Consider the following 25,828-nt stretch of genomic DNA (forward strand, 5'->3'; position numbering starts at 1 on the left):
TGGTCACCATACTAGTGTTACAAAGAGTTTTTTTTATGTGCCTTTTAGAAACTATATGTATACTGGTGTGCATCCCGATACAAATCGATAACAATGACAGACTTTAAGATATGTCAGTGCTGAATATTTCATTTGACTGTATTGCAAACATTATGGGCATGTTACTTTTAAATGTTTATGAACATTCTGAAACAAGTATTGACATTCCAAAAAAAAGTACTTCCATGTTTTTGTATGTTTTTATGCTGACATTATTAAAAACAAGGTTACGTTGGGCAAACATTCCATTAACGTTGCTGTTCAGAACTTTCAACAGTGACTCATTTGAGCCTCTTATTTTAGGAGAAACAACAGTGATACAGAACTTCTCAGCTGCTTTGTGGTCATGTGATCTGTTAGAGGGGTGTGATATGCTATATTGCTCTGTTCTGAGGTGTGTGTGTGTGTGTGTGTGTGTGTGTGTGTGTGTGTGTGTGTGTGTCAGGGCCCCTCTTTTTCTTGTTTCCTTGGTCACACTGACAGACACACACACACACACTCACTATGGCAGCCTCAGAGACATGCAGCTCTGTTCCAGAGTCTCCTGAACCAGAGTCCTGCGACGGGCCGCAGCTGGACCAGAACCAGACCCCGCAAAACCAGAACAACAAGAAGAAGGAGGAGGAGGATGAGGACGAGGAGGATGAAGGATCTGAACTCCAGGAGCCTTCAGACCCGGAGTGCGTGGAGGAGAGATTCCGGATCGACCGGAAGAAGCTGGAGCTCATGCTGTACGGTCAGTGTATGATCGATGACAGTAATCCGAACATTTATTCCTGAAGAAGCTTCATTAACCTGTGCATGCAAATGAAACCCATCGAGAAAGCCACCTGTCATGGTTTTCCAGCAAAATGCCCTTCTGAAATTCACTGAGATGTGATGTTAGGCAGCATTAGATGGATGTGGCCTGTTTGTGTGGCGCTTCTGCTGTGATGAACAGGTTTAATGATCTGTTATCATGAGCTGTCCAGGAAGATCCCGGAGTCCTGTTTAACTGCCCACGATTCATCAACACGAGCTGGAGCTGGCATTCAAATCCCTCTGAGATGAGAGCGAGTGACAGATTGAGCTGGTCTGGGAGGAAAGCAAACATGTTTGTGTGCTGATCTGGTACAGAAGTTCAGAAGTATTCCTTCAGTGCTCCTCAGACTTTCACTTTTAAGATCAACCTCACAGCAGATCTTTCACCTGTTGTTCCTTAGAATTAGAAAAATTAGTATTGTTTTTGGAAAAAGGTGACTCTGATTACTGGTTACTCTTCATAGACACACATGATTTGAGGAATCGCTCGTGTCTGGATCTCAAACGCTCGGACTTCACACACACTCCACTTTAACAGTGATTCGTGCTTCAGTTGTCTGTGTTTCTGCTCATTGTGTCTTTAGTTCGCTGTGTTTGCTTCTTTCACAGGGAGGTGAATTAGTTTTGCGTCAGCATCGGTCGCTCTAACATAACTTTGCTGTTTGACGCCGTTTCTCAGAAGCAGCTTTGGGGGCTTTTTCTTTTACACGCACACACACACACACACTCTCACTCACACACACGCTGGTTGTTCAGTCATTCTTGCTTGCAGAGCCGTGTAACCCGTAGCGATGAAGAGCAGTTAATGAAAGGAGGGATGTTCACCCTAACCCTGTAAATGTCTCTCTGGGGCAAATGTGTTTAACTTTACCATCCTCACACACACACACAGATATACACTCTCTATAGGCACAATGGTTTTCAGACTGTACAAACTGTATTTTATATCTCTCTACCTAAACCCTAGGCCTAAACCTACCCCTCACACAAAACTTTCTGCTGATTTAGATTTACAAAAGCTTAATTCTGTATGGTTTATAAGCTGCTTTCCTCATGGAGACTTTAAAAAAGGGTCCCCACAAGGTGAAAACTGCTGGTAAAACTATCCTTGTGGATATATTTGGTTGCCATAATGTAATGAGTACCAGGTACACACACACACACACACACACACACACACACACACTGCCTTTACGTGTTTGAAGTCTGTTTGAGATTAAATGTTTGTGTTTTGTAGTTTATTTAGAGATTTAGCAAACCAATCCATAAACACACACTGTTTCTTCATTTATTTATTTGTTTATTTCAGTAACATTTCAATTTAATGTTAAGTATATAATGTATCATATGCCTATATATTGTCTACATATAGTTTAGAATAAATTGTTAAAACAGGGCACAATAAGAACAAAATATGCTATTATGAGTACAAAACATGCAATATAAGTAAACTATTTAATTGTAAAAGTATTATTATTATTATTATTATTTACAAAAGCACACAGCTGTTTATTTTTTTAAGTGCCCTTTACATTGTTGGTAAAACATATGTGTGTATTTATGTATTTGTCTGCAAATGGTTATTTATTTGTTGACACATAGTATACTTTAGAAACAGACTATATAGAAAATCTGTAAACAGAGCACAAAATATGAACAAAACTTGGTTTTATAAATGCAAATTATGTAATATAATGTAATATTTAAATTCCATTATATATTGTATCATGTATAATTAAATATATACATAATGAAATATTTTACAAAATACATTTTGTTATAATTGTATTATAATGTTTTAATATAAAATATGGCATATAAATCTTCTTTCTTTGCTCTTTGTCTTTAGCTCCTGCAGAAGGTTCTGGACTCACAGGTGAGGAGTTCTTCCAGAAGGTAAGAAACCAAAAGAGTTCAAGTAAACATCTAATATTATTGATATTATGATTGTCATTTGATATTTGATAAGTTTTTGTTCATATTTGAATTATGTATATAGTAAGTTTTAGTTTTTGTTGTATGTCATTTTTATTATTTATTATAAGTTTTAGATTAAATATATCTAGTTGTTTGAGTACTCAGTTGCTTTGGGATCTAACTCTAACAATATCTAACTCTAAGATTTAGTATATTTTATTTCAAGTAATGAAAATGTGTTTTATGGTTATAATTACTCTGATATGAACTCATCTTTGATCAGTTCCTGATATGGGCTTCATTCACATTTTCATATTTAAACGTTCATAATCCTGTCAAAGCGTCTGCCATCTGCAGACATCAACAAACGTGTGCACGTGTTTTTTTTTTTGTTTTGTTTTTTGTGAGTTTTTGGTCTTTTGTTAATTAAGGAGAGAGAAAAAAAGTCACTGAAGTGACTTTGTCCCAAACATACACACAGAACAGATTTGCTGTTGTGAAGGCAAAACTAAGGGCTTTGAGATGCTAATGAGCCATTGTCTCTGTTGAATGGACTGTGAAGATGCAAATTGAGTGTCTTTTGAACGTGAGTTTCTCTTCCTCACACACTCATTGTCTCAGGTGATGAGCGAAACACACACGCAGGTGAAATGGCCATCCAAGCTGAAGATCGGTGCCAAATCAAAGAAAGGTGAGAGCTGTCACACTTCTGTCATCATTTATTCACCCTCATGTTGGTCCAAACCTAAAAAGAGACATTTAGTTGAATGTCCAGGCTGCTGTTTTACATACAATGACCAAAAAGTTCCAAAGCACCATAAAGGTGTCATTAAACTAGTGAGCATGACCCATGCACTGTATTCCTGGTGTCTAGTTACATGCAATTGCTTTTGCCATTATTAAGATCTTACCTGACTGAAGTCTGAATATGCAGATGAGGTTTAAGCTGATGTCAGATGGGTTAAAGCCCAAAGTGTGCTTTGGTTTTTATGCATAAACAAGATTCGGTTTGGGGACATAATTGTCTAGTAAGATAAATATGACAAAACCTTCCTTTGGCCATGTATTAAGATGTATTTAGGAAAATGGCTCATATTATTATTATTATTATTATTATTATTATTATTATTATTATTATTATTATTATTATTATTATCATCATTATTAATTTGTATTTATTATTATTATGATTATTATGATTATTATGAATAATATGTATTTATAAATGCATCATATTATCTTTTAGGGTTTAGGTCAGATGATATAAACTAAATAGAAAACATGAATGTTAATAATAAAATAAACCATCTGAAATAAAAAAAAAAAAAAACCTTAAACTTATTTTATTTAATTTAGGCGCCAATGCAACTTTTTCTCATTTTGTTTAGTTTAAGTACTAAAAAAAATAAATAAATAACCTTTAACTGATATTGTTCACAATAAAGTCAAAGGGAAAAAATTATTTTCATAATATAATGATTATCTCCATTTGCTAAATGATTAGTTTTTAATGCACACAAAAATAAAGGCCATTTTTATGATCCCAACCCACCCGTTTTCCACTGAATAGTTTGGAGTTATAGAAGTGAAATGCATTGTGAGGATTTGTGTGTTTCTGTTCAGATCCTCATGTGAAGGTGGAGGGGAAGAGAGCAAACGTTCTGGAGGCCAAACGCATGATTCTGCAGCTTCTGGAGACTAAGGTGAGGCTTGAGCTTCTTTGGTTTCTCTGTTCATCTGCCCGGCGGTGGTCTCACAGCAGCCCACCTGTGCACAGGTGAATAAAGTCACCCTGAAGATGGACGTCACACACACAGAGCACTCTCATGTGATCGGGAAAGGAGGCGGGAACATTAAGAAGGTGATGGAGGACACTTCCTGCCACATCCACTTCCCCGATTCCAACCGGAACAACAGCGCAGGAGAAAAGAGCAACCAGGTGCTCCCTTCCCTCACTGTTGTATCATACTGCTGTACATACTACAGTACAGGATTCATTTGAGGTTTAGATGGAAATATAAGTAAGTATATACCTGCAGGTGTCAATCGCTGGGCCGGTTCAGGGGGTGGAGTCTGCCAGGAGACAGATCCGGGTCAGTGACGCATTCACATTAATATTCAATACATACCAAACAGGGGAATTTATAATCAGGATTCATATATTTAGATTATTTATTTATTTCAAAATATTTTTATGTTTGAGACATGTCTTGGTTGTTTTTCTCCTCAAAAAGAGAAAGAGAAAGATCAAGAGCATAAAAGGGTCATAAAATGCACTTAGTGAGGTGTCAACTGATGTGTATCACTGAAAACAAAATTTTCACTCATTATTATTATGTTGTATTTTTCTTTCGGATCAGTTTTTGTTGGTGTTTTTTAAAATAATATCTATTATAATATTAATTTTTTAGTTTTAATTTTAACTTAGTTTTAGTTATTTTAGCAAGAGAAGAAAAAAAGAGTAATGTTGCCTTGGCAGCAAACTTAAATAAAATAAGTAAAATTTTTAGATTATATATTTATATTTATATTATATTATATTACATTTTATTTAAAGTAACAGTTCATTATTTTATATTTAGATGACTATAACCCTTACAACTATCATATATAATCTTATATCATAATGTTAATTAGAATTTATTAATATAATATTGCAAATTAATACGTTATAATATATAAATAATTAACCCTAACCCTAACATTTGTTAAGTATTTATACTTTATGGTAATTTCTATTATGATACCTTTAACTTTTAGGATGCTTAAAACAAAAAATGTTATATATATATTAATAGTACTACAGCAATTACATTTAATGACCATTAAGTTACTTTAATTTTCATATTTTTTGTGATGATTTAACACATTTTAATATTTAGTTAACATAATAATTACAATATAACATAATATAAATGATTAATTTATAATATCAGTATCATATAACATAAAATATTAAATTACAATATAATTATATACATGTTTATGTATAAAAGTCAAAAAATATAAAGTTTTAAAGTTTTTTACATTATGCTAGTATTTGTCATGCTACTTTTAAAATATATGGCTTTGTATTCAAGATTCATATATTTAGATTGAAATATTGTTTTATGGGTGTGTGAATCCCCATAAATTTGCAGGACCTGCAGCCCCTGGTGCTGACCTTTGACCTGCCTGTGACTCTTGTGGGAGGTGTGGTGTGTGACACGGGCTCGCCGGTGATTCAGCACGTGGCTCAGGCGTTCGGAGTGAGCGTCAGCTTCAGGACGCAGCCCAAACTCTACTGCAGCACCTGCAGCGTGAGAGGAACGCAGGGAAACGCCGCCGCCGTCAAGGTGACGCTCGCCTTCACACACCTCACAGCGCCGCATGCAGCATCAATAACTGACCTTTGACCTCTGCAGAAGGCCACCTGCGTCCTGATGGAGCTGCTGCTGGGTGCGGAGGCGCTGGCCGGGGTAACGGGGGTGATGGTGAGCACACAGCTGGACGTGACCTCGCAGCAGCACCTGTTCCTGTTGGGTCAGAACGGAGCTAACTTCCTGACCGTCATGCATCAGACGCACACTCAGATCATCCTGCCTGACCTCAGCGCGCCGCAGCACACACCCTCGCTGCTGATACAGGGCACGGCCGACGGAGTGTGTGTCGCTCGACAGCAGCTCATGGTACAGACCTGTGTGTGTGTGTGTGTGTGTGTGTGTTGAGCTCAGTATGTGGATGTAATGGTCACATGAAGTGAAAATTCTACTTATGAATATTTTTTATTTTATCTTATTTATTTATTTATTTTTTATTTTTTTATTTCATGGTTAGTTTTAGTTCATTTCTTTACTTCTAGCTAAACTAAATGAAAATTAGAAATGTTGCTTTGTCAACTAACTGTAATAATAAATTAAAAAAGAAAAGACTCATAAGTTAAGTATATTTTAAAATAAGTAATAGTCTTAATCCAGTGTTGTTATCTTAAACTAAAACTAATAAAAATAGATCCAAATAAAATAGAAAAATTTGTAAATTTAAATAAAATAAAGTATAATAAAATATTTTTTAATGCTGTCAAATGATTACTCATGATTAATTGCATCCAAAATAAAAGTTTTTGTTAGCGTAATATATGCCTGTGTATATTCATTATGTATATATAAATACACACACATGCATGTATATATTTTAAAAAATATTCTGTTCACATAATATATATATAAAATATGAATTATATGTATAATTACATGTAAATATAAAAAAATATATATATACTGTATGTGTGTTTTTTATATATAAACATAATAAATATACACAGGCATATATTATGTAAACAAAAACTTTTATTTATTAACAAAAATGATTAATCATTTGACAGCATTAAAATACACACATGCACCTATTTAAGACAAATATGTTATGCTTATATATTAAATATATTTATACAGTATATAATATAAATTCTCTGAATATAAATATATACATGTGAATGCATGTACATATTTTCAAAATATATACTTTATATACATAATAAATAGAGTAGTGATGTAAAACGATTAATCCAAAATAAGTTTTTGTTTACATTATATGTATGTGTGCTGTGTATATTTATTATGTGTGTATATATATATATATATATATATATATATATATATATATATATATATATATATATACACACACAAATAGAGTATATACATTTAAAATATTTACGTTTATACATTTATTTATAAATATTCTAAAATGTTCTATTATATATACACATATATTTAATATATAAACATAACATTTTCATTTAATATATACCTAATAAGTATACACACATATATTATGCAAACAAAAACGTTTATTTTGGATGCGATTTATTGTGATTAATTGTTTGATAGCACTAAAATGGAGAATTTGTAATGTTTTGGGAAGAAGTTTCTATCATTCAGTCATTATATACTGTGGCCTCAGACGACATGTGCAGTGTGTCGCAGTTACAAAAGTCTCAAAGTATTTGCATTAGGAAATATCAAAGCAAATGTCATTTAATGTTCAAATAGAACACAAACACACAATTCTGACAGCATTACAACACACAGTATGCTTAGTACACAATAAACAAAAGACATTTGTCATGAAGTACATTTCCTCTGAGATGAATGAGTGTGACACATCTGTGTTGGTCTCCTGCTGGTGTGATGTGTGTGTGTGTGTGTGTTTCCTCGGTCAGGACTGTCTGCCCGTCTGCCTGATGTTTGATTTGAAGGACGAGGGAGAGTCTGACCCTCGGAAACTCGCTCAGATGATGCAGAACCTGGGTGTTTTTATCAGCGTCAAACCCAAGGTCAAGCAGACAGCAAAGGTACTGCAGCACAGCTCCCACAATGCACCTGTCACCAAACACTCAGGAGAAAAGTCATGCACACAAATTCATAGACTACAATTACAGTTTCATTCTTTTACTTCCTAAAACCCCAGTCATCATCTTTAGGGCCGTTCACACTGACAGCAGTAAACTCACTGCATTCATTACCTTCACATGTTTCATCATTTCACTTTTTTGGGTACGGGTCATATTAGAGCAAAAGCCTTGCATGGCTCATTATTCACCAAAAATATGACACCATTCAGACACTGCTGACATACTGTTTTTAACGTAGTGTTCTTTGAGTTATGATGCACTAAACACAATGTTTAGAAGTATGGCTAGTATGGTGAGATAGTCTTCTTGCACATTTATTCAGGAGTGAATCCATGTTATGGATCAAGGTTCAATGCCAATGCTTGCTTTCTCCTGGGAAATTTAAAGCATGTCTTGGTTATATTTCACCACATAATATATAAAAAAAACAACACTGTAAAATTGTATGATAAAAGTATATGTAAAATATAATATATTCCTAATAGAAAATGAAAGAATATAATGATTATAACTGATGTAATATACAAATGCATAAAATAATATTCAAACATATTATACTATTTTATTAATGTAATATTAAACAAATTATATATACTTTCTTTAAATTTGTAATTTTAATTAATAAAAAAAAACATACTTAAATTGTAATATCAAGTTGCAACATAAAATTGAAAACACTTTCTGAATGCACTGTATAAGTATATTTTATTATACTGTTATTTATTATTATGATTGTTATTATTACTTTTTCCATATGAGGTGTTAAATGATAACTCTTTAAAGTGTCTGTCTCCAGTCGGTGGTGGTTAAAGGTTTGGAGAGGAACATCGGCAGTCTTTACGAGGCCAGACGTCTGCTGCTGGGCCTGGACTCCACTGAGGTTAACATGATGACCAAGACCCCGCTGGACCCTCTGGTGGCCAGTAATGGAATCACAAGCTACTGGATCAATGTACTAATGCAGCAGCTGCACCTCGCTGAGACAGGTGTGTGTGTGTGTGTGTGTGTGTGCTGAGACAGGTGTGTGTGTGTGTGTGTGTACGCGCACTTCATCCTCTTTAGTTTCACTCATTCGTGTTTGTTTTGCTATATGAATGGTATGTGTGAATTTGGGTGTGTGAATTTTTTGTACCAATCTTCATCTTTTGTGTCAATCTTCAGGTGCTGTGCCCTCTCCTGATGCCATGATTGGGTCTCTCTCTGGGAAGCCCCGCCCCTTGCCTCCTCCCGGATTGGCTGTTTCCTCGGAAGATGGAAGGATAGGAATCAAAGGAGTGGAATCCAAATTAGAGAAGGTTTGGGTGAACATGATGTTTATGATGGACATACTCGTGTACTGTATGTATATCGCCTGTCTAGAACGTGTTTGACCCCATAATTCAAATAAAATAAGATAAATAATAAAATAAAATACATAAATAATAATAACGATGTCTTATTTATAAAATATAATTACAAAAATATAAATTGATTGCATTATTAAAATTATGAATTTTTAGTTATTCAATTATTAAAATATTTTTTAGAATTCTTATATTCAAATATATAAAATAGAATTTAAAATGGTAAAGCATTCATACATCATAGGTGTATTATTTGCTGCTTTTAATTTTCATGCCGATTTAAATAATACTTCTAAATATTATTAAATATGAATATTTTTATGAATATTTATTGTTCAAATGTAATCAATTATAAATAATTGGAATAACCAACAAAATGGTTTAAAACTCAAATTTTCAGGTTCATTATGATCAATAGAATTGAGAATAAAAATATGCTTGACTACTAATAATAATTTCACCATATAAAAAAATAGTCATTTGAAATAAGGTAATTGCTACTTCTACATCTTCTATTTAAATATGGATGTAATAAAATGCTAAAGTAATTTACATTGATTGACTATAAACAGTAAACTTTGATCATGTGATTGTATCAGATTCCAGAGACTGAGGATCAGCCGACACAAGCAGAGACGGAGCCCTGCGTCACGCCACACGCAGAGGTCAGAGAGGTCATCGTCAAGCCCAATGTCTCTTCGAGGAGAGGCAGCCAATCAGAGGCCTCGAGAGAGCCCAACCCGCTGCAAACGCCGGAGAGGTAAAGAAATCTGTCATGAACCGATTGTGGTCTAGAATATGATTTACAGCACTGAATGAAGCTCTCTCTCTCTCTCTGTGTGTGTGTGTGTGTGTGTGTTTCAGGTCAGTGAGAGCAGAGGTGGATGGTTTTTATCTGAACAGAGACAGACGCTGTAGTTTGAGAATATTCCCATCTGTGGACGCTAATAATGAGGTAAAACGAGAGCAAAACTGTTTTTTAAACGTATTACATCTTTTGTATGAAAAGTTTTCAGAAAGACAGGTCTTGTGAGATTTAGCTCTCAGTTACAATTCACACACAAAACATTCAGTCTTACTGGTTTTTTGAGACAGTTTTTGTTTGCTGTTTATTTGAACAGGATCATGAATATGAGAGAAAGAAGCTTCTGGCAACTCAAGGTTTGTATGTTTTTTTATTGTAGGACGTAAAACATAAGAAAAGACGATTGATAACTTGATATAATATAATATAATATAATATAATATAATATAATATAATATAATATAATATAATATAATATAATATAATATAATATAATATAATATAATATAATAAAAAGTAGTATAATCAAATAAAGTAAAAAATATGATATATTATATAGAATGATAAAAATTATTAATCAAATTTGAACAGTTTTTTGCAGTGTGGCTGTATTTTATGATAACTAAACACATTTTTATTTGTTACTACTACTACCAAGCCATCTAGAAATATATAAAATGGTATAGATTATTATTGTATTATTAGAATACACTACGTATGTTTTTGTCTTTTTAGATATTTTTATTTTTAAAAAGTATAATATAAGAATTATAGTTTCTAATTTGTTCAGTTTTATATACTTTTATATGACCTGTATACTGCATATTATGAATATAATATACTGTTTTGAAAATAGTAAATATTTAAATTAATAAATAAATAAAAACATGGATTTAACTTCGGATTTATTTATACATCATGGGTGCATTTATTATTTATTATAAAAAATATTTTTCTAGCAACCTGAGCTTGTTTTTATTCAGGAAGCATTAGTGCAAAATGACATGTGATAACTGCTAATATTATATTATATGATATGATATGATATTATATCATATTATATTACAAATAATAATAATTGTTATATAATAATAGGTAGTGGTGGTGTGCCATAATGACAGTTCAAAAGATATATGTATTTACAGTAAAGTTTGGGTGTGTGAGCTCGTTTTTCTGCATAATTTTCCGTGTCTCACATCAAAGTATATTCTTTGTGTATCAGATGAAAAGGCTTGAAGTTGAGTGATTTAAGCTCAGATTGTTATTGTGGGCCGTGGCTGGATGGACTCGTGCCGCCGCAGGCTCCATCTATTTGGCATTCATCATGCTGTATAAAGCTCAAAATGGATTAAAGAGCAGGAGTGTGCCAGAGAGGTGATATAGGGGAGCCATTTAAGCGTTACGCAGTGCCAGAGAGGGTGATAGAGGGACCCATTTCAGAGTAACACGCTGCCAGATTCATAATGGAGCACAGCCACTCCACCTACTGAATATGCAGACAGATGAACAGTCACACACACGAAAACACACGGAGAAACCTGACATCAGATCATTCTGGCTAGATGACACGAGACGTGATGACACTTCTGCACCTCTTGTTGATTGAGATACAAGGAATATTTCTACTCAATACTCAATAATTATAGTATTATTTAAAATTAATTATATTATTAGAAAATTGGATGTAGGATTAACAATTTTCACTTAGAAATTGCTAGTGAATTAACCAAAAATGAGAAATCACAAATAACTAATTGAATTAAACAAGAGATTTTGAAGTAGAAAATTTTTAATGGTAATTACTTGTAAAACGTACTTTAACCATCTTAGTATATATATATATATATATATATATATATATATATATATATATATATATATATATATATATATATATATATATATATATTTTTTAGGGCCAGGTGGGTTTGAATATTTTTGGCTTTTTAAATACAAAATTAGTTTGATGATCTGAAACTTTTAAGTGTGACAAATGTGCAAAAAACAGGGCAAAACCCTTTGTGTGTGATACAGCTTGCTAATACAATAAAATATTTTAATACAACATAATTGTACATGTATTAAACTATATACAAATACAATATACAATTATTTTTTTATCAATATATAATGTTATTATAAATTAATATATGTATATTAAAATAAATAAAATATTATTTAAATTTGTAAAGCATTTATACATTATAAGTGTACTTGTTGCTTTTTTACTGAAAAAAAAAACATGTTTCAGATATAAGATTGTTCTATATTGTTTCTGTTTACATTTCAATTTTAGTTAATTTTTCATTTTTAGTAATTTTGTTGTGTATTTTGTCAGTTTTGTTATTATTTAATAATATCTGTATATTTCTTATTCATTTTTATTTATGGTTAAATTTTTAGTTATTTTAGCACTTCAAGTTAAATAAAAAAATTTGAAATGATGCTTTGCCAGCTAATTTAAATGAAATAAGTCGCATTTAATATTTTCAATTATTTAATTTATTTTAATGCTAATTTTATTTACATTTTTAATGGTATTTTAACTTTTAGTTAATGATAACTCTGCTACATACTCCAGAAACTGATACAGTGACTTTTAAACAACTCGCATTTAAACCACTTCATTCTCACACAAACACACACACACAGAGAGAGAGAGAGAGAGAGAGAGAGAGAGAGAGATGTGAAAAAGGTAGCAGCACATTCCTCTGCATGACTGCTTTTGATTAAGTTGCTTAATTAGGTGGCAGGTGTTTAATAATGCAGGGGGATTCACACACACAGAGGCTCGCACACACTTTAATTAGAGCTGCTGTTGTATGCCAGTGTAAATCTGGATGTGGTTCTGAGTGTGTAATTTGTGTGGGTTTCATAATGGTTGTGATTTAATCTGTGAAAACCTGTGTGTGTGTGATAGCCATGCAGCAGAAGCCTGTGGTGACTGAGGTTCGAACCCCTACAGACACCTGGAGTGGCTTGGGCTTCTCAAAATCGATGCCCACTGATGCTGTGAAAGAGCTGAGAGCCGTGAGCCGCCGCTGCTACAGACCCTACCACAACCAGCAGGTACTCACATCAATATTTAATTCACATTTATGCTTTTAGCACCCACATTAAACCAAAGTAACTTAGCAGCATTAGCACTTTGTTAAAGAGCAAACAATGTTCGCTCATTCCACCAGAGGGGATCAGAGAGGGTGAAGGTTCTGGAAAGCCACTTTATTCCATGTTATGAAAGAACAACAAGGTGCTTTGACCGTAGCTGGTGGGAGGAAGTCTTTTAGCTTTTTAAATGAGGACATAATATAAACTTTAGTTTCTATACAAAGCTAATTTGGCTTTTCAAAGCTCTGTATCAAAGTTCAGCATGTGCGTCAACACAGTAACAGTTTTGCACCAACAAATATCACTCACATTTTCTTCATGACATGCAAAAAATCAAGTTGTTTTGACAACGGATATACCATAAAAAACAAATTTTGGTTTGTTTATTAGTGCTTTGATTAAAAGTGACAGTTTCTGTTTCAAATAAATGCTGTTCTTTTAAAGTGCCCCTATTATGCTATTTTTAAGGTTGCTAATATTGTTTTATGAGTCTCTAAAAATAGATTCACATGCATGCAAGGTCAATAACACATTAGTTTTACAATACTTTATATTCACATAAAATCACGTTTAAAATTGTAATAATATTTCTTTTTTTTATGATGAAATAAATGCAGCCTTGGTGAGCAGAAAAGACTTCTTTCAGGGACATTGAAAATCTTAAATATTCCTTTTTCTTTTCTTTCGGGAGTTTGACATCTCCTTCTAACATAGAAAAGAGCAGCAAAACATCAGCTTTTTGTGCCACATCAGACATAAAGTCATACAGGTTTGAAATAACATGAGTAAATTATGACGAAAAGTTTCGTACTTCTTTCAAAAACAATTAAAGATCTTACGGACTAAAACTTTTGAACAGTAATCTTAGCCGTGCTGTAGCTAGTTCATCAAAGTTAGGTCTCCATGAGTAACTTCACATTTCCTGAGTGTAAACATTAAACGCAAGTGTGTGTGTGTGTGTGTGTTTGTACTAAATGACAGACTGCACAATTACCCACCTGTGTGAGTGTGTGATGGGTTTATGAAAAGATTCATTTCTGATCAGTGGGATACAGTCTGAACAACACACACACACACACACACACACACACACACACACACACAAACACACACACACACACACACACACTCACACACACAGGTGTCTGTCATTCAGAGCTGTGTAATCATGGAGAAAGTTTTCTGAACCCCAATCACAGACGTGTATGAGCACACAGTGAGCAGCACATCCCTGTTCCCCTCACTTCCTCCCTCATTTCCTCTCCGCTGGGATAATGAGACTCTCCCAATTAAAGATCTCAATGGAAGCGGTTTAGCAACGCACTGCAGCGCTGACTGAATCTGTTTTTGATTGTTACTGCTGTTTGAATCACATTATTTCTGAGAATAAGTGAAGCCCTGTGAAGGATTCAAATTGAAAAGTTATTGAAATCTGTTTGCGTTGCTTTCTTTCCATTGTGCTTTATCTGTTTGTAAAGGGTAGTTCAATCAAAGATGTACCTTTTGTCATCATTTACTCAAACCTTTATGACTTCCTGTCTGCTGTGGAATACAAAAGCAGATGTTTTGCTGCTCTGTGTAATCAAAGCAGACAGTGATCACGAGATGAAAAAAGAGGAATAATTCAGTGCTTATAAAAGAAGTCACTCCAAGGGTGCATTTATTTGATTAGAAATACAGAGAAAAGAAGTAATATTGTGAAATAATATTACAATAAAAGAACTGTTTTCTATGTAAATATATTGTAAAATGTTATTTATTCCCTTGATCAAAGCTGAATAAAAAAAAATAAAAAATAAACAAAGCTGAAACGTTTCTGATTATTACCAAATTGTACAAAAGTTGTGCTGCTTCAGATTTTGGTAAAAACTGATACATTTAATTTTTCAGGATTCTTTGATGAAAATAAAGTTCAAAAGAACAGCATTTATTTGAAACCGAAATCTTTTGTAACATTGTAAATGTCTTTACTGTCACTTTTAATCAATTTAACTTACTTGCTGAAGAAAAGGAATGGCAGTTAAGATTGTAAATTATTAGATTGTAATTATATTTCACAAAATGTAATATTTTACATTTAACTATATTTTTAATCAAACAAATGCAGAACTGTGTTGAGCAGAAGAGACAGACACTCTTAAAAATAAAGGTGCTTCATGATGCCATAGAACCTTTTTTGTCTAAATGGTTCCATTAAAGAACCTTTAAAATCTGAAGAACCTTCACAAAATATTCTTTGTGGCAAAACAAGGTTCTTCACATTATAAAAACGGAAGAAAAATGGTTCTTTAAAGAACCTTTGACTGAATGGTTCCTCTATATCATCACGTGAAGAACCTTTTAAGCACCTTTATTTTTAAGAATGTACAATAGTAAAACCTGTTCCCTTTTCAGATTTATTATTATTATTATTTCAATAATAGTTTCACAGAAGCACAAAAGTTGTTTTAATTTCTCTCTTTTTAATAATGTTTTTGTCTGGTTGTAGTCGTGGAGTTCACAGAGTGGGAAGGAGCGCAGCTGGATCGGCAGTGACTCGGAAAACTGGAGAGAAAGACGTGGATCTTTGTCTTCATCACCACCTCCATCATCATCCTCGTTCACTCCCTACAGTCTGTCAGCTTCCCGAACAAGTAAGTGTGCTGCTAAACTCACCCCTCTGCTCTTTAATTGTAGAGGGTGTGACATATTGTGTTTAATTAGCAGCAACGATTCAATTAGTTAATGAGAGCTGCTCATTACACAATTTAATTCTGCCAGCAGCTTTATTTCAAGGTGAAACAACCACTTGTGCTGAAACGAGTCAAGATTAAAACCTACTGGGAAATTAAAATATTACGAGCTTCTTAGTTTTGACCTTTGACCTGCAGCTGAGGGATACCTGACCGGCTTTGAGGGCGGGGCATCCAGACATTTGATTGGCAGGTCTCCCAGTCCCTCCCACGCAGACGATCTTATAGAGTTACTGACACAGCTGGGTCTGGAGAAATACATCGACATTTTCCAACAACAGGAGGTAAATACACAACCCACACACACACGCACACGCACGTCCCAGACGGCACACCCACAGACGCCCACGCTGCTGTTGTCTGATGCATATCTGGCTCTGAGCGCTTTTAGGAGTCAGAGCACACAGGTTTATTTCAGTCTGCCTGGAAACAAAGTCAAGTCTAAAGGTTTGAGATGGAACTAGTCAGTGAGTTTGCCAAAGTTCAGATCTTGAAATACTCTGATTTTAGTTTGAGCCAGTAAGTAGAAAGTAAACTAGACTTCCATGAGAAGAACTCTAGATTCTGCACTCTTTTCTGTCTGTGAAATAAATCTGTATTTACACTACAAAAATACTGAATAACAAACTTGTTTTTTGCAATGTTATTCAGTACAAAAAATCTAAACATTTCTAAATGAAGATACATTCATTTGAGAAGCAAATTGCCAACGAGACTTTATATTTTATCAAATAAAACAAATATCTTATATATATATGTATATATATATATATATATATATATTGCAGTGTATTAAAGACAGAAAATCAGATATGTGCAGTTATTTAAATGTTTTCATTGTAAAGGTAATTCAGTTAAAGATATTACTGATACTTAATAAATATTAATAAAGTATTATTGTTCTTAGAATTGTCTTACATTTGATCAATTTTGACTTTGCAATAAATAGAGCCTTTAATAAATAATACAACTTTCCTTTAACACCATTAGCAGATATTTGTTCTTGAGTTTTACATTTTTTTTTTAATTTGTCTTCTCAGGTTAAGTCACCTTTATTTGAGGATGATTACATATTAGCAGTGTATTACAGACATCAATTCAGATATTTGCAATTATTTAAATATTTGTGAATTTTTTTCACACATTAATTATTTACAGACAGACAGACAGAAAGATAGATAGATAGATAGATATAGATAGACGGACAGATTGATGAATTGATGAATTGATGGATGAACGACGGACAGATAGTCAAACTGTGGTTGGTTTCTTCATGTTGCTGTAATGAAGGGTTTATAAAGTCAAACGTCTAACCACACGACACACTTTTGCACACAAAAACACACCTACTGTGAATGTTCTCTGGTCTGTCAGATCGATTACCAGACGTTCCTGACACTCTCAGACGAGGATTTGAAGGAAGTGGGCGTGAACACGTTTGGAGCGCGACGCAAGATGATCCTCGCCATCACGGGTCACTCTCATTAACCAATCTGACACACCTGATCATCTCAACACATGGTGGATAAATAGAAACACTTGAGTTTTCATTTGAAACTTTATCCCCCATAAACAGATTTGAGCAAAAAGAGGAAGTTTCCAGAAGTGTCCAGCATGAAGTCGGGATACCTGGAGGGAGGAGCGAGCGGCCGTCTCCCGCGGATCATGAACGAGGATGCGGCTGCCAAGAGTAACCGCTGGTGATGGGACGATGTGACCGATGTAGAGCTTCCTATAATGCCCCTGGGACCGGTTTGTGCTTCCTGTCATGTGCCCCTCTGGGACCAATCAAAGTGTGACATGATAGATGATTTCCATATAAGACAGAGAGGACAGATGTGCTGTGACTCTCAGAGGAAACATGCAGAGAAGTGTGACCTTCAGCGTGAACCGACCGACTGCCTGCCCAGAACCCACACTTAGTATGCAAGCCTCTGACTCTCTCTACCTCTGTTTCTCTCTCTACTGCTCTTCTATGCAAACTTCATTTCCTTTATGTATTGTTCCAGTATGAGAATACTTTACGACTATGCTTTAATGTCAGTTAAATTTGGATCTCCCATTAAATGAGAACCAAAAAACACACAGTTTCCTGTATTAACTTGAAGCAGTTTTTGATTTTAGAATTGTGGTGACGAAACTTAATAAAAAAAAGTAATACTGAATTACTGTAAGCATACAATGATCACAGGATAAATATGGCCCTATAAAAAGTGTTATAAAATAATTATTTAAATTTAAATAATGCTTTATAAAACACCTCCATTCAAGTAAATAATAAAATTATTAGTCAAGTCAAGTCTGCTTTATTGTCAGTTCTTCCACATGTATATTACATACATATAGAGAATTGAAATTGTGTTACTCTCGGACCCTTGGTGCATACGGATAACACTAACAGTAGAACATTTAATACAGATAATAAAATATAAAGTACAAATAGGTAATGTAAAAAGAAAGATAAGTAAAGCAGCACAAGGCACATAGCAGATAGTGCAAACCAGTGAAGTAAACAAAAGTATTATTTTAAACTAAGATTCTGTGACAAAACCTTCATTAAAATAAGATATAAAATAATTGTTTTAATTTAATTTAATTTAACTTTGTTGAAATAAATAATAATTATTTTAATTACAATATTTTTTTGTGACAACCTTCATTAAAATAAATCATAAAATTATTTTAAGTACAATATTTTTTTTCTGACAAAACCTTCAATAAAATAAATAATTATTTTTTAATGTACATTTGTGTGACCAATACGTAATCATTTACGTATAATAATCATTTTTTAATGTAAATAGTTTTATTTGTACAAACCTGTATTAAAATATGTTATAAAATAATCCTTATTTTAATCGAAGTCATTTTTCAAATATGTTTTGAAATTCAAAACTTGATTAAAATATTTTCAACTATAATTATTATTTTAATTTAAATAGATTTCTGCGACACAAAAACCTCAGCCAATAGAGGGCGACCTTTCACTGTCTCTGCCTCTACCAGAGCTTAGGTTTTGTGTATTAAGACTCGTCCTAGGAATAATTTTTCCTAGGAAATGATCAAATGATGTCATTTCATAACCTTGCAAATTACCAGCTTGGCAGAGTTCTCTGTTAAATAAATATACTGTGTGCTAAATGAATAATTAGCTGCTTTTATTCAGCAGAGAAAAATATGAAACCGCTCTCAATATTTTGCCGTTGCACCCCAGTGCACAAGGGAAAGTTTTCAATTAAAATTATCTGTTGTGAGTGTGCTCAGCGTTTTTCTCATTTACAATTTAATGCATCTCTTGTCTGCATGTCATTCAGCCGGATTTCTCAAAAACATCATGTGGATTTCAGCTGTGTCAATATCTTGGCTGTGGCTGATGGGGATTTTCAAACTCTTAACACTCTAAAAGAGTAAAATGTTAACAGCACATATTCAGAAACCGCACTGACCTGTATTACCCACGTTAAAATATTGCCACTTAACATTAACAGCATTAAGCCAATGGAGTGAAATGGAATAAATTAAACACACAAACAGACAAACACACACACACACACACACACACACATACAGCTCTGCTTGACACAGAGAAACTGTCTCGTGTCCATGAGCGTCTCGCCACAAGACATTCAGTGTTTTAATGATGACAGCTCATGACTCAGCCACTGCAAGGTTAGAACCGCCAACCTTATATTTACCACCAGGACAAACATTTAACCAGTCACAACAAGACTTTGAGTTTGTGTGACTGTAGTGCTGATGCACTAATGCACCCTCAACTGTCATTAGTTCCATTACAATGCTTTTATTGATAAATTATATTGCATTAAGTTGTTTTAAAATGTCCAGCATGATGTATTAAAGTAGAGCTCCCTAAATTGTCTTTACACAATTGAGTTAAGGCTGCTACATATTCTGTGTACAGATTCAATGCTGCATAAAAGCCAGATTAATGCAGCTCTTATCTACCTCAGAGGTGGGTATATATCTTCAGCTTTTTCCCCCTCACTTTACATTTTAGTGCATAAAAAAGCTTAGTGGCTTTTCTCCATGTTGCATGTCAGCCCTGCTTTCATACAATACCATATAGAATAAAATTAAATAAATAAATTCATACAGAACAGCCATATTACCACCATCCTTTCAGGCTATGAACTCTTCAAGGACAAGTAAGTGTCTCCTCTTTTTATCACTTCGTTTTTTGTTGGAATGGAATGATTTAAACCTTTTATAGTTTTGAAAAGGCACCCATTTTGTGGAATGAGACTCAAAAGATTATTTCTGCATTAGTAGTTTTGCAGGTTAAGTTATGAAAATGATACCTTCTTTGAACATTCAAAGTTTTTAAACTAGTTTTAGAGGTTTCTGTGAATACTAAAGACAACAGGGAATGTTCCATTTTATTACCCCCCCCCCCCCCAAACATTATGGGAATGTAACTTTTAAATGGCCCTTAAACAGATAAACATCCAACCAAAAACGTTCCATAACGTTCTGAGAACGTTCGCTAGTTTAGTTATTTTAATCCCTTAGCTTTATCATTCCAAAGCAGTGTTTATAATATTATTTTGTTATTCAAAATTATTTTGTTATTCCACTTTGTTATTCTTCTAATTGTTTACGAGTCGGAAACGTCGCACATTCAACAAAAACAGTGTACTTCAGCATTGCACAACAAGGTGTATACACGCATTAGAAGCGGCTTCTTTGCAGTGTACAAAGCTGGAGTAAGTGCAGTGGTGCTGAACGGACAGCTCCCTCATTGGGGAACACCTGCAAATATCCGTCTCGCGCGTTATGTTTACTACTAATGAGCTTAATCTATTGACTTATTTATTCTCTTTAATTAAAAATGAGCCAATATTCCCCTCACACTCTCTCCTCGCAGCTGAATTCACTGCAGTGTACAGCGGGCAGTTCAGAGCCATTACAGGCTGATTCCAAATGAAAACCGAGGCTGGTTTTAATTTGTTAGCAGTGATCAGGGAGCGTGTATTGATTCCCTCCGCACAGCACTGGATGTTTTACAACTTAAAGTCAAAACCTGCGTATTACCTCCAGCACACCCCAACCTCCGCGTTTATTCCCGAGTGAATGCACCACTCCCTTTGTTCTGCATCAATTCTGAGACTGAAAGACTTGGTCCCAAATCCCATACTTGTGCACTATTCGAAGACGTTTTGTATTATAAATAGTGCGAGTAGTGCATTCCCACATAAAAATAATAATAATAAAAAAATAAAAAAACATTAAAATTAAAATATGTATATTACAAAAGGAAAAAGTGCACTTTAAATACCCGTATGATGCACTTAGTTAAGTGTGGAACGTTTGACACTTAATGCACCCAACTGTCGCACCTTTAATTAAGTCGTGAGGGGAAGGGGCTATCAGATTTCGATTATTAATGAAAAAATAACCTCATCAAATTCATAGACTACATGGTTGAGTTCATAGTGCATAAGTGCATAGTGTACTGTATAGTGCGTCATTTGGGACGCAGTTAATGTGTGAGCGACGCGACAAAACAGCAACCTTGACGATATAATACAAAAGGTTTTGATATAACAACTGCGTTTGGTTCAGTTATTAGAGCTTGGGTCACGTGATTGTTATTTGTGGCGTCGCGTCGCTCAGTGTGGCGAAGAGAGAGAGAGAGAGAGAGAGAGAGAGAGAGAGAGAGAGAGAGAGAGAGAGCGAAAGTGGGCGGAGTCACGGTGGGTAGTGGGCGGAGTCGTTTACCGTTCCGTTACACGGGTCCGTTTCTCACGGTTGTGTTCAGTGTAGCAGCTGAGAGGATTTGAGGAAACTCACCCACTCACTCACCCTCCCGTGTTTAGGATACTTAACTGTCCTGCCCGGTCTCCAGTCACCCGCTCGGGAGCAGAGAACCGTCCCGTCTTGAGGTGAGTAAAAGCGAATGATGAATAACGTCTGTATCAAATGAAGCCAATTAACGCAGAAGCCAGTGGAGCTCGCGCTGAAGTAGCCGCGCGCGGGAAGCGCGACCGTTAAAGTCCGTTGTCAGATTTTCTCCTCAGTCCTCAGGGACGATTAATCTTATCAAATGGACATATTCAGCGGATTTATAATCCAGAAATAATCCGCGCCCTTCCTCCGAGGCTCTAGAGTTGTTTATTGGATAAGAATCAGACAGTGAGCTTTTAATATTTTATATTTTGGGCGTGTTTAAAACGAAGTCCTCTCAAACTCAAAAAGGCTTGACGTCTTTACCTCAAGTGCCCCGCAGATGATTTCCCCTGCTCTCTTTCTCTCTTTCTCCCCCAGATGATGCTGGGTCTCGGTCTGTTCGTGTCTCTGGTGGGTCTGACGGTGTCCGTTACCGGCCGCAATGACGGAAACCCGCTGGACAATGATAAGTGGATGAGCACCGTGTCCCAGTACGACAAAAGCAAATACTGGAACAAATTCCGCGACGTGAGTTTTTCCGCTGCATCTCCTTCTGCTGCTGGGACACCCGTGTGTGTGTTTTGCTTTCTATATAGGGACCAAATGTCCCCTCAAAGGTCTTGTAGTCATTATAATTAGCTTAGTTTAGAAACAAAAGTCAAAGGAAGGTCTTTGTGTTTTGTTAGCCTGCTTGGGATTTCTCTAAATATCCCCTGAAGAACAGCAAAGCTTACTGAACATTATTTTGTTGGATTTGCTACAAGCCAAAAGCTTCCTAAATTGGCAACATAGTTTGTTAATTTAAATCTATGATGTCTAAAGGTGTATTTTAGGGTTAGGGGTTTTTTAGTGTTTATAATACACCTCAAAACAATGGATATGGGTATGAGCTTGCCTGTGTTTGCCTGTATTTACATTGGTAAACCGTTCCTTCTATGTAGTATGCAAGCATAAAATACATTAAAAATTACTGTTAGATAGTATTTTTGTGCTTCATATTACTCACAACCTGTCAATAAATTGGAGAGGATGAATATGGACACTTATCTACTAGCTACAGTATATAGTATGCAAACAGCAGTAGGTCAAATGATGTCTGAACACATAATAGCATGAGAGCTGTTAGATAAAAAAACAAAAAACAAAACAAAAACTAAAGCCAAAAAAAAAAAAAAAAAGGATTTGTGAGAGCTTTTCTATTGTATGCAAGTGCTATATGTATCAAGAAAGTTGTTAGTTTTGGTTAAACTGTACTTGTTTTGTGATTTTGTACCAGAACCATAAACTATGGAAGTTTATTTCTGCCATGGGATAATAATAAAATAATAATAATAATAATAATAATATGTTTTATCTCACAATTACCTCACAGATTAGATTACCAATGAGTTACCACAACTTTTGTCTCACAATTTGGATGTTTTTTTCTCTCACAATTTTCAAAATTCAGTTATTTTTTCTTGTAAATCTTTATATTGTAAAAATAATTATGAGATATAATTATATAATATAATGATGAGATATAAATTAAGAATGGCAAAAAAGTAAGAATTGTGACAAGAAATCACAATTCCAGTTTTTATTCTGTAATGGAAAACAAATTTTCAAGATGGAAACCATGATAAATGTCAATTAATATGGTCCATAGTGGAAACAATAAACAGAACGGAGAGTATAAACTCACAATTCTGAGAAAAAAAAAAGAAAAAAAAAATCTGAATTATGAGATACTGAGTCTATAATGACTTTTATCCATCAGGTCTGGAAAAAAGTGTAAATTTTTAGATATAAAGTCATAATTGCCATTTTTTATTCTGTAGCCAAAAAAAAAAAAAAAAGATAAAAAGTCTCAAATACCATTTTCATTACATAGAGGGGAAAATGAATTGTGAAATGTATACCCCAAAATAAAAAAAGTCAGAATTGTGACATAAGAAGTCATTAACATAACAATAACATAAACACAGTTAATATTTTTTAATCTCATGCCAGAAATGTGCTTATAATACCCACCATAAACACAGAGGAATCCAATTTTGCAGGTTTTCAATATCAGATTCATGAAAGAGCACATTTGGTTCTTAAATCCTGAATATGGTGTTCCAGTCTTCTTGTAGTGAGTCCCAATACTGCCATACACTTCAGCAGTGATGTGCAGAGCTTTAGAATGCAGTCGAAGTATGCCAATTGGGATGCAGTCTGTGAGTAGCGTGCATGTGTTGTGTAATCCACACCGGAGAGACTGAGATCTGGAAACGAAGCACCTGTCCATAAGTGTGTTCAGAGGGTCTCAGCTGTGGGATCCATATGGGAGTGAGATTCAGAGGCTCTTTATATGGATGAAGTGATTGCAGGAGGTGAAATGAAGAGTCTCTTCATGCCCCTCTCTTTCGCTATGGATCTCTCTCTCCTCTCATTCTTTATCTCTGTCTCTCTTTCCCTCTGTGTCAGTAATTTTTCTGTGTTAATGAGAGGTGATATTATGAATGCTGATGCGGTGAGACGCTTTGAAAAGGAAGGTGACAAGGACATTAGCACATAAACGAACACACACACACACACACACACACACACGCTCATATGGTTCACACTGAGCAGCCGCCAATACTGGAAAAATCATTATGGGTGGGTGGAATGACCGACATCTTACATCTTGGTATGTGTAGATCACAATGTAGGCATTTTTTCCTGAAAAATCAATGTGCAAATTATTAATGTATTAAATAGCCATCTGGTAATGGTATTTATAGATGAGCCAGTAAATGAAATACTGTACAAATTAAAGGCACTTCATGTCTTTTTCACTTTTTATTTGGAGGACACATCTAAACAAATAAAGATAAAAAATAAAGTCTGGCATCAGTACAAAGCCAGATTCACTTTATATAAGAGCAAAAGTTGTATTATTAAACTCTTACTTACTGATGGAATCAAGAAAATGGAATTTAAAAATTAATTAGAGTAAACTTACATTATATTAATTATGGGCTACAGGAAGTTGAATTAAACTTACTGGTCTCAATTACACTTTAAAAATAAATTATTATGGGAAAGGAAGCATTCTTCCACCCTGACACATAAAGAGTAAGTTTATTTTTTAATATGACTATGTGTATAATTTTTTTTTTTTTTACAAAATTGTTCAGGTGGCATTTAAAAAACAACAAAACAAACAAACCTACAGTGTAATGTTTTTTTTTTTTTAAGTTATAAGTAAAGGATAATTGGAGAATATTTTACAAAAACAAAATTATTTAATTTATTGTGATATATATTATTCTTTGTTGTATATATTTGTTTTTCTACTTCAACATTTCACATTAAATTTCATGTGTTACATACTGTTTCTTTATAATTATTTATCAAATTCACTAGCAATATCTGATTGAAAATAGTTTCTACACAGTTGTTTTCAGTGCATAAAACTTTCATAATCAAACACTTAATACCATTTTTATTTAAACTTTCAAACAAGGCCTTTGTCAAGCCATAATGTAAAGTTTGTCTTGACAAACCTTCCTTTTCTGGCTGCACATACACTTTTTGATTTTTGTTTTATGTCAGTTGTACTTCCTTCAATTCAAATTTGAATTGCAATTCTGCATCCTGTTTGCTGTCTCAATTAAAATTCAGGAATTTAATTAGAATTTAAAAAGCATTCTCAATTCTCAAAAGCATTCTCCACCCTGTTTTAAATCGATTTATGTATGCGCAAATCTGGCATCAATTAAATTATGTATTCTCTTAAGTAAATGCTGTACATTGCGAGTCCTTTTCTAAT

General features: G+C 34.1%; 2 protein-coding genes across 2 annotated transcripts in view; both read left to right on the plus strand.

Annotated features, from left to right (window-relative positions):
- The first annotated feature begins 524 nt into the window (after positions 1 to 524).
- Positions 525 to 18,223, plus strand: bicc2 (bicaudal C homolog 2). Its single transcript, XM_052573598.1, has 19 exons — positions 525 to 775; positions 2,690 to 2,736; positions 3,379 to 3,448; positions 4,381 to 4,460; positions 4,535 to 4,696; positions 4,797 to 4,850; positions 5,898 to 6,092; positions 6,162 to 6,425; positions 7,961 to 8,092; positions 8,949 to 9,138; positions 9,314 to 9,447; positions 10,095 to 10,255; positions 10,360 to 10,450; positions 10,617 to 10,656; positions 13,221 to 13,369; positions 15,897 to 16,041; positions 16,279 to 16,424; positions 17,515 to 17,614; positions 17,717 to 18,223. Exons 1-19 carry the CDS (start codon positions 544 to 546, stop codon positions 17,842 to 17,844), a joined length of 2,520 nt encoding a protein of 839 aa, XP_052429558.1. The 5' UTR covers positions 525 to 543; the 3' UTR covers positions 17,845 to 18,223.
- Positions 18,224 to 21,859: 3,636 nt separating this feature from the next.
- Positions 21,860 to 25,828, plus strand: part of LOC127970895 (testican-1-like) — a 235,333-nt gene continuing 231,364 nt past the window's right edge. The window contains exons 1-2 of the mRNA XM_052573599.1: positions 21,860 to 22,043; positions 22,426 to 22,575. Coding sequence (XP_052429559.1) covers positions 22,426 to 22,575 — 150 coding nt within the window. The 5' untranslated portion in view covers positions 21,860 to 22,043. The remainder of the gene's footprint in view (positions 22,044 to 22,425; positions 22,576 to 25,828) is intronic.

Source organism: Carassius gibelio, chromosome B14 (genome assembly GCF_023724105.1).
Source record: "Carassius gibelio isolate Cgi1373 ecotype wild population from Czech Republic chromosome B14, carGib1.2-hapl.c, whole genome shotgun sequence".
NCBI lineage: Eukaryota > Metazoa > Chordata > Actinopteri > Cypriniformes > Cyprinidae > Carassius > Carassius gibelio.

Bases quoted from the DNA above. Each gene is read 5' to 3' on its own strand.
- bicc2 (XM_052573598.1), top strand. From the start codon at position 544: ATGGCAGCCTCAGAGACATGCAGCTCTGTTCCAGAGTCTCCTGAACCA. The intron at 6,426-7,960 runs GTACAGACCTGT...TTCCTCGGTCAG, and splicing joins TCGCTCGACAGCAGCTCATG to GACTGTCTGCCCGTCTGCCT. The intron at 9,448-10,094 runs GTTTGGGTGAAC...TGATTGTATCAG, and splicing joins TGGAATCCAAATTAGAGAAG to ATTCCAGAGACTGAGGATCA.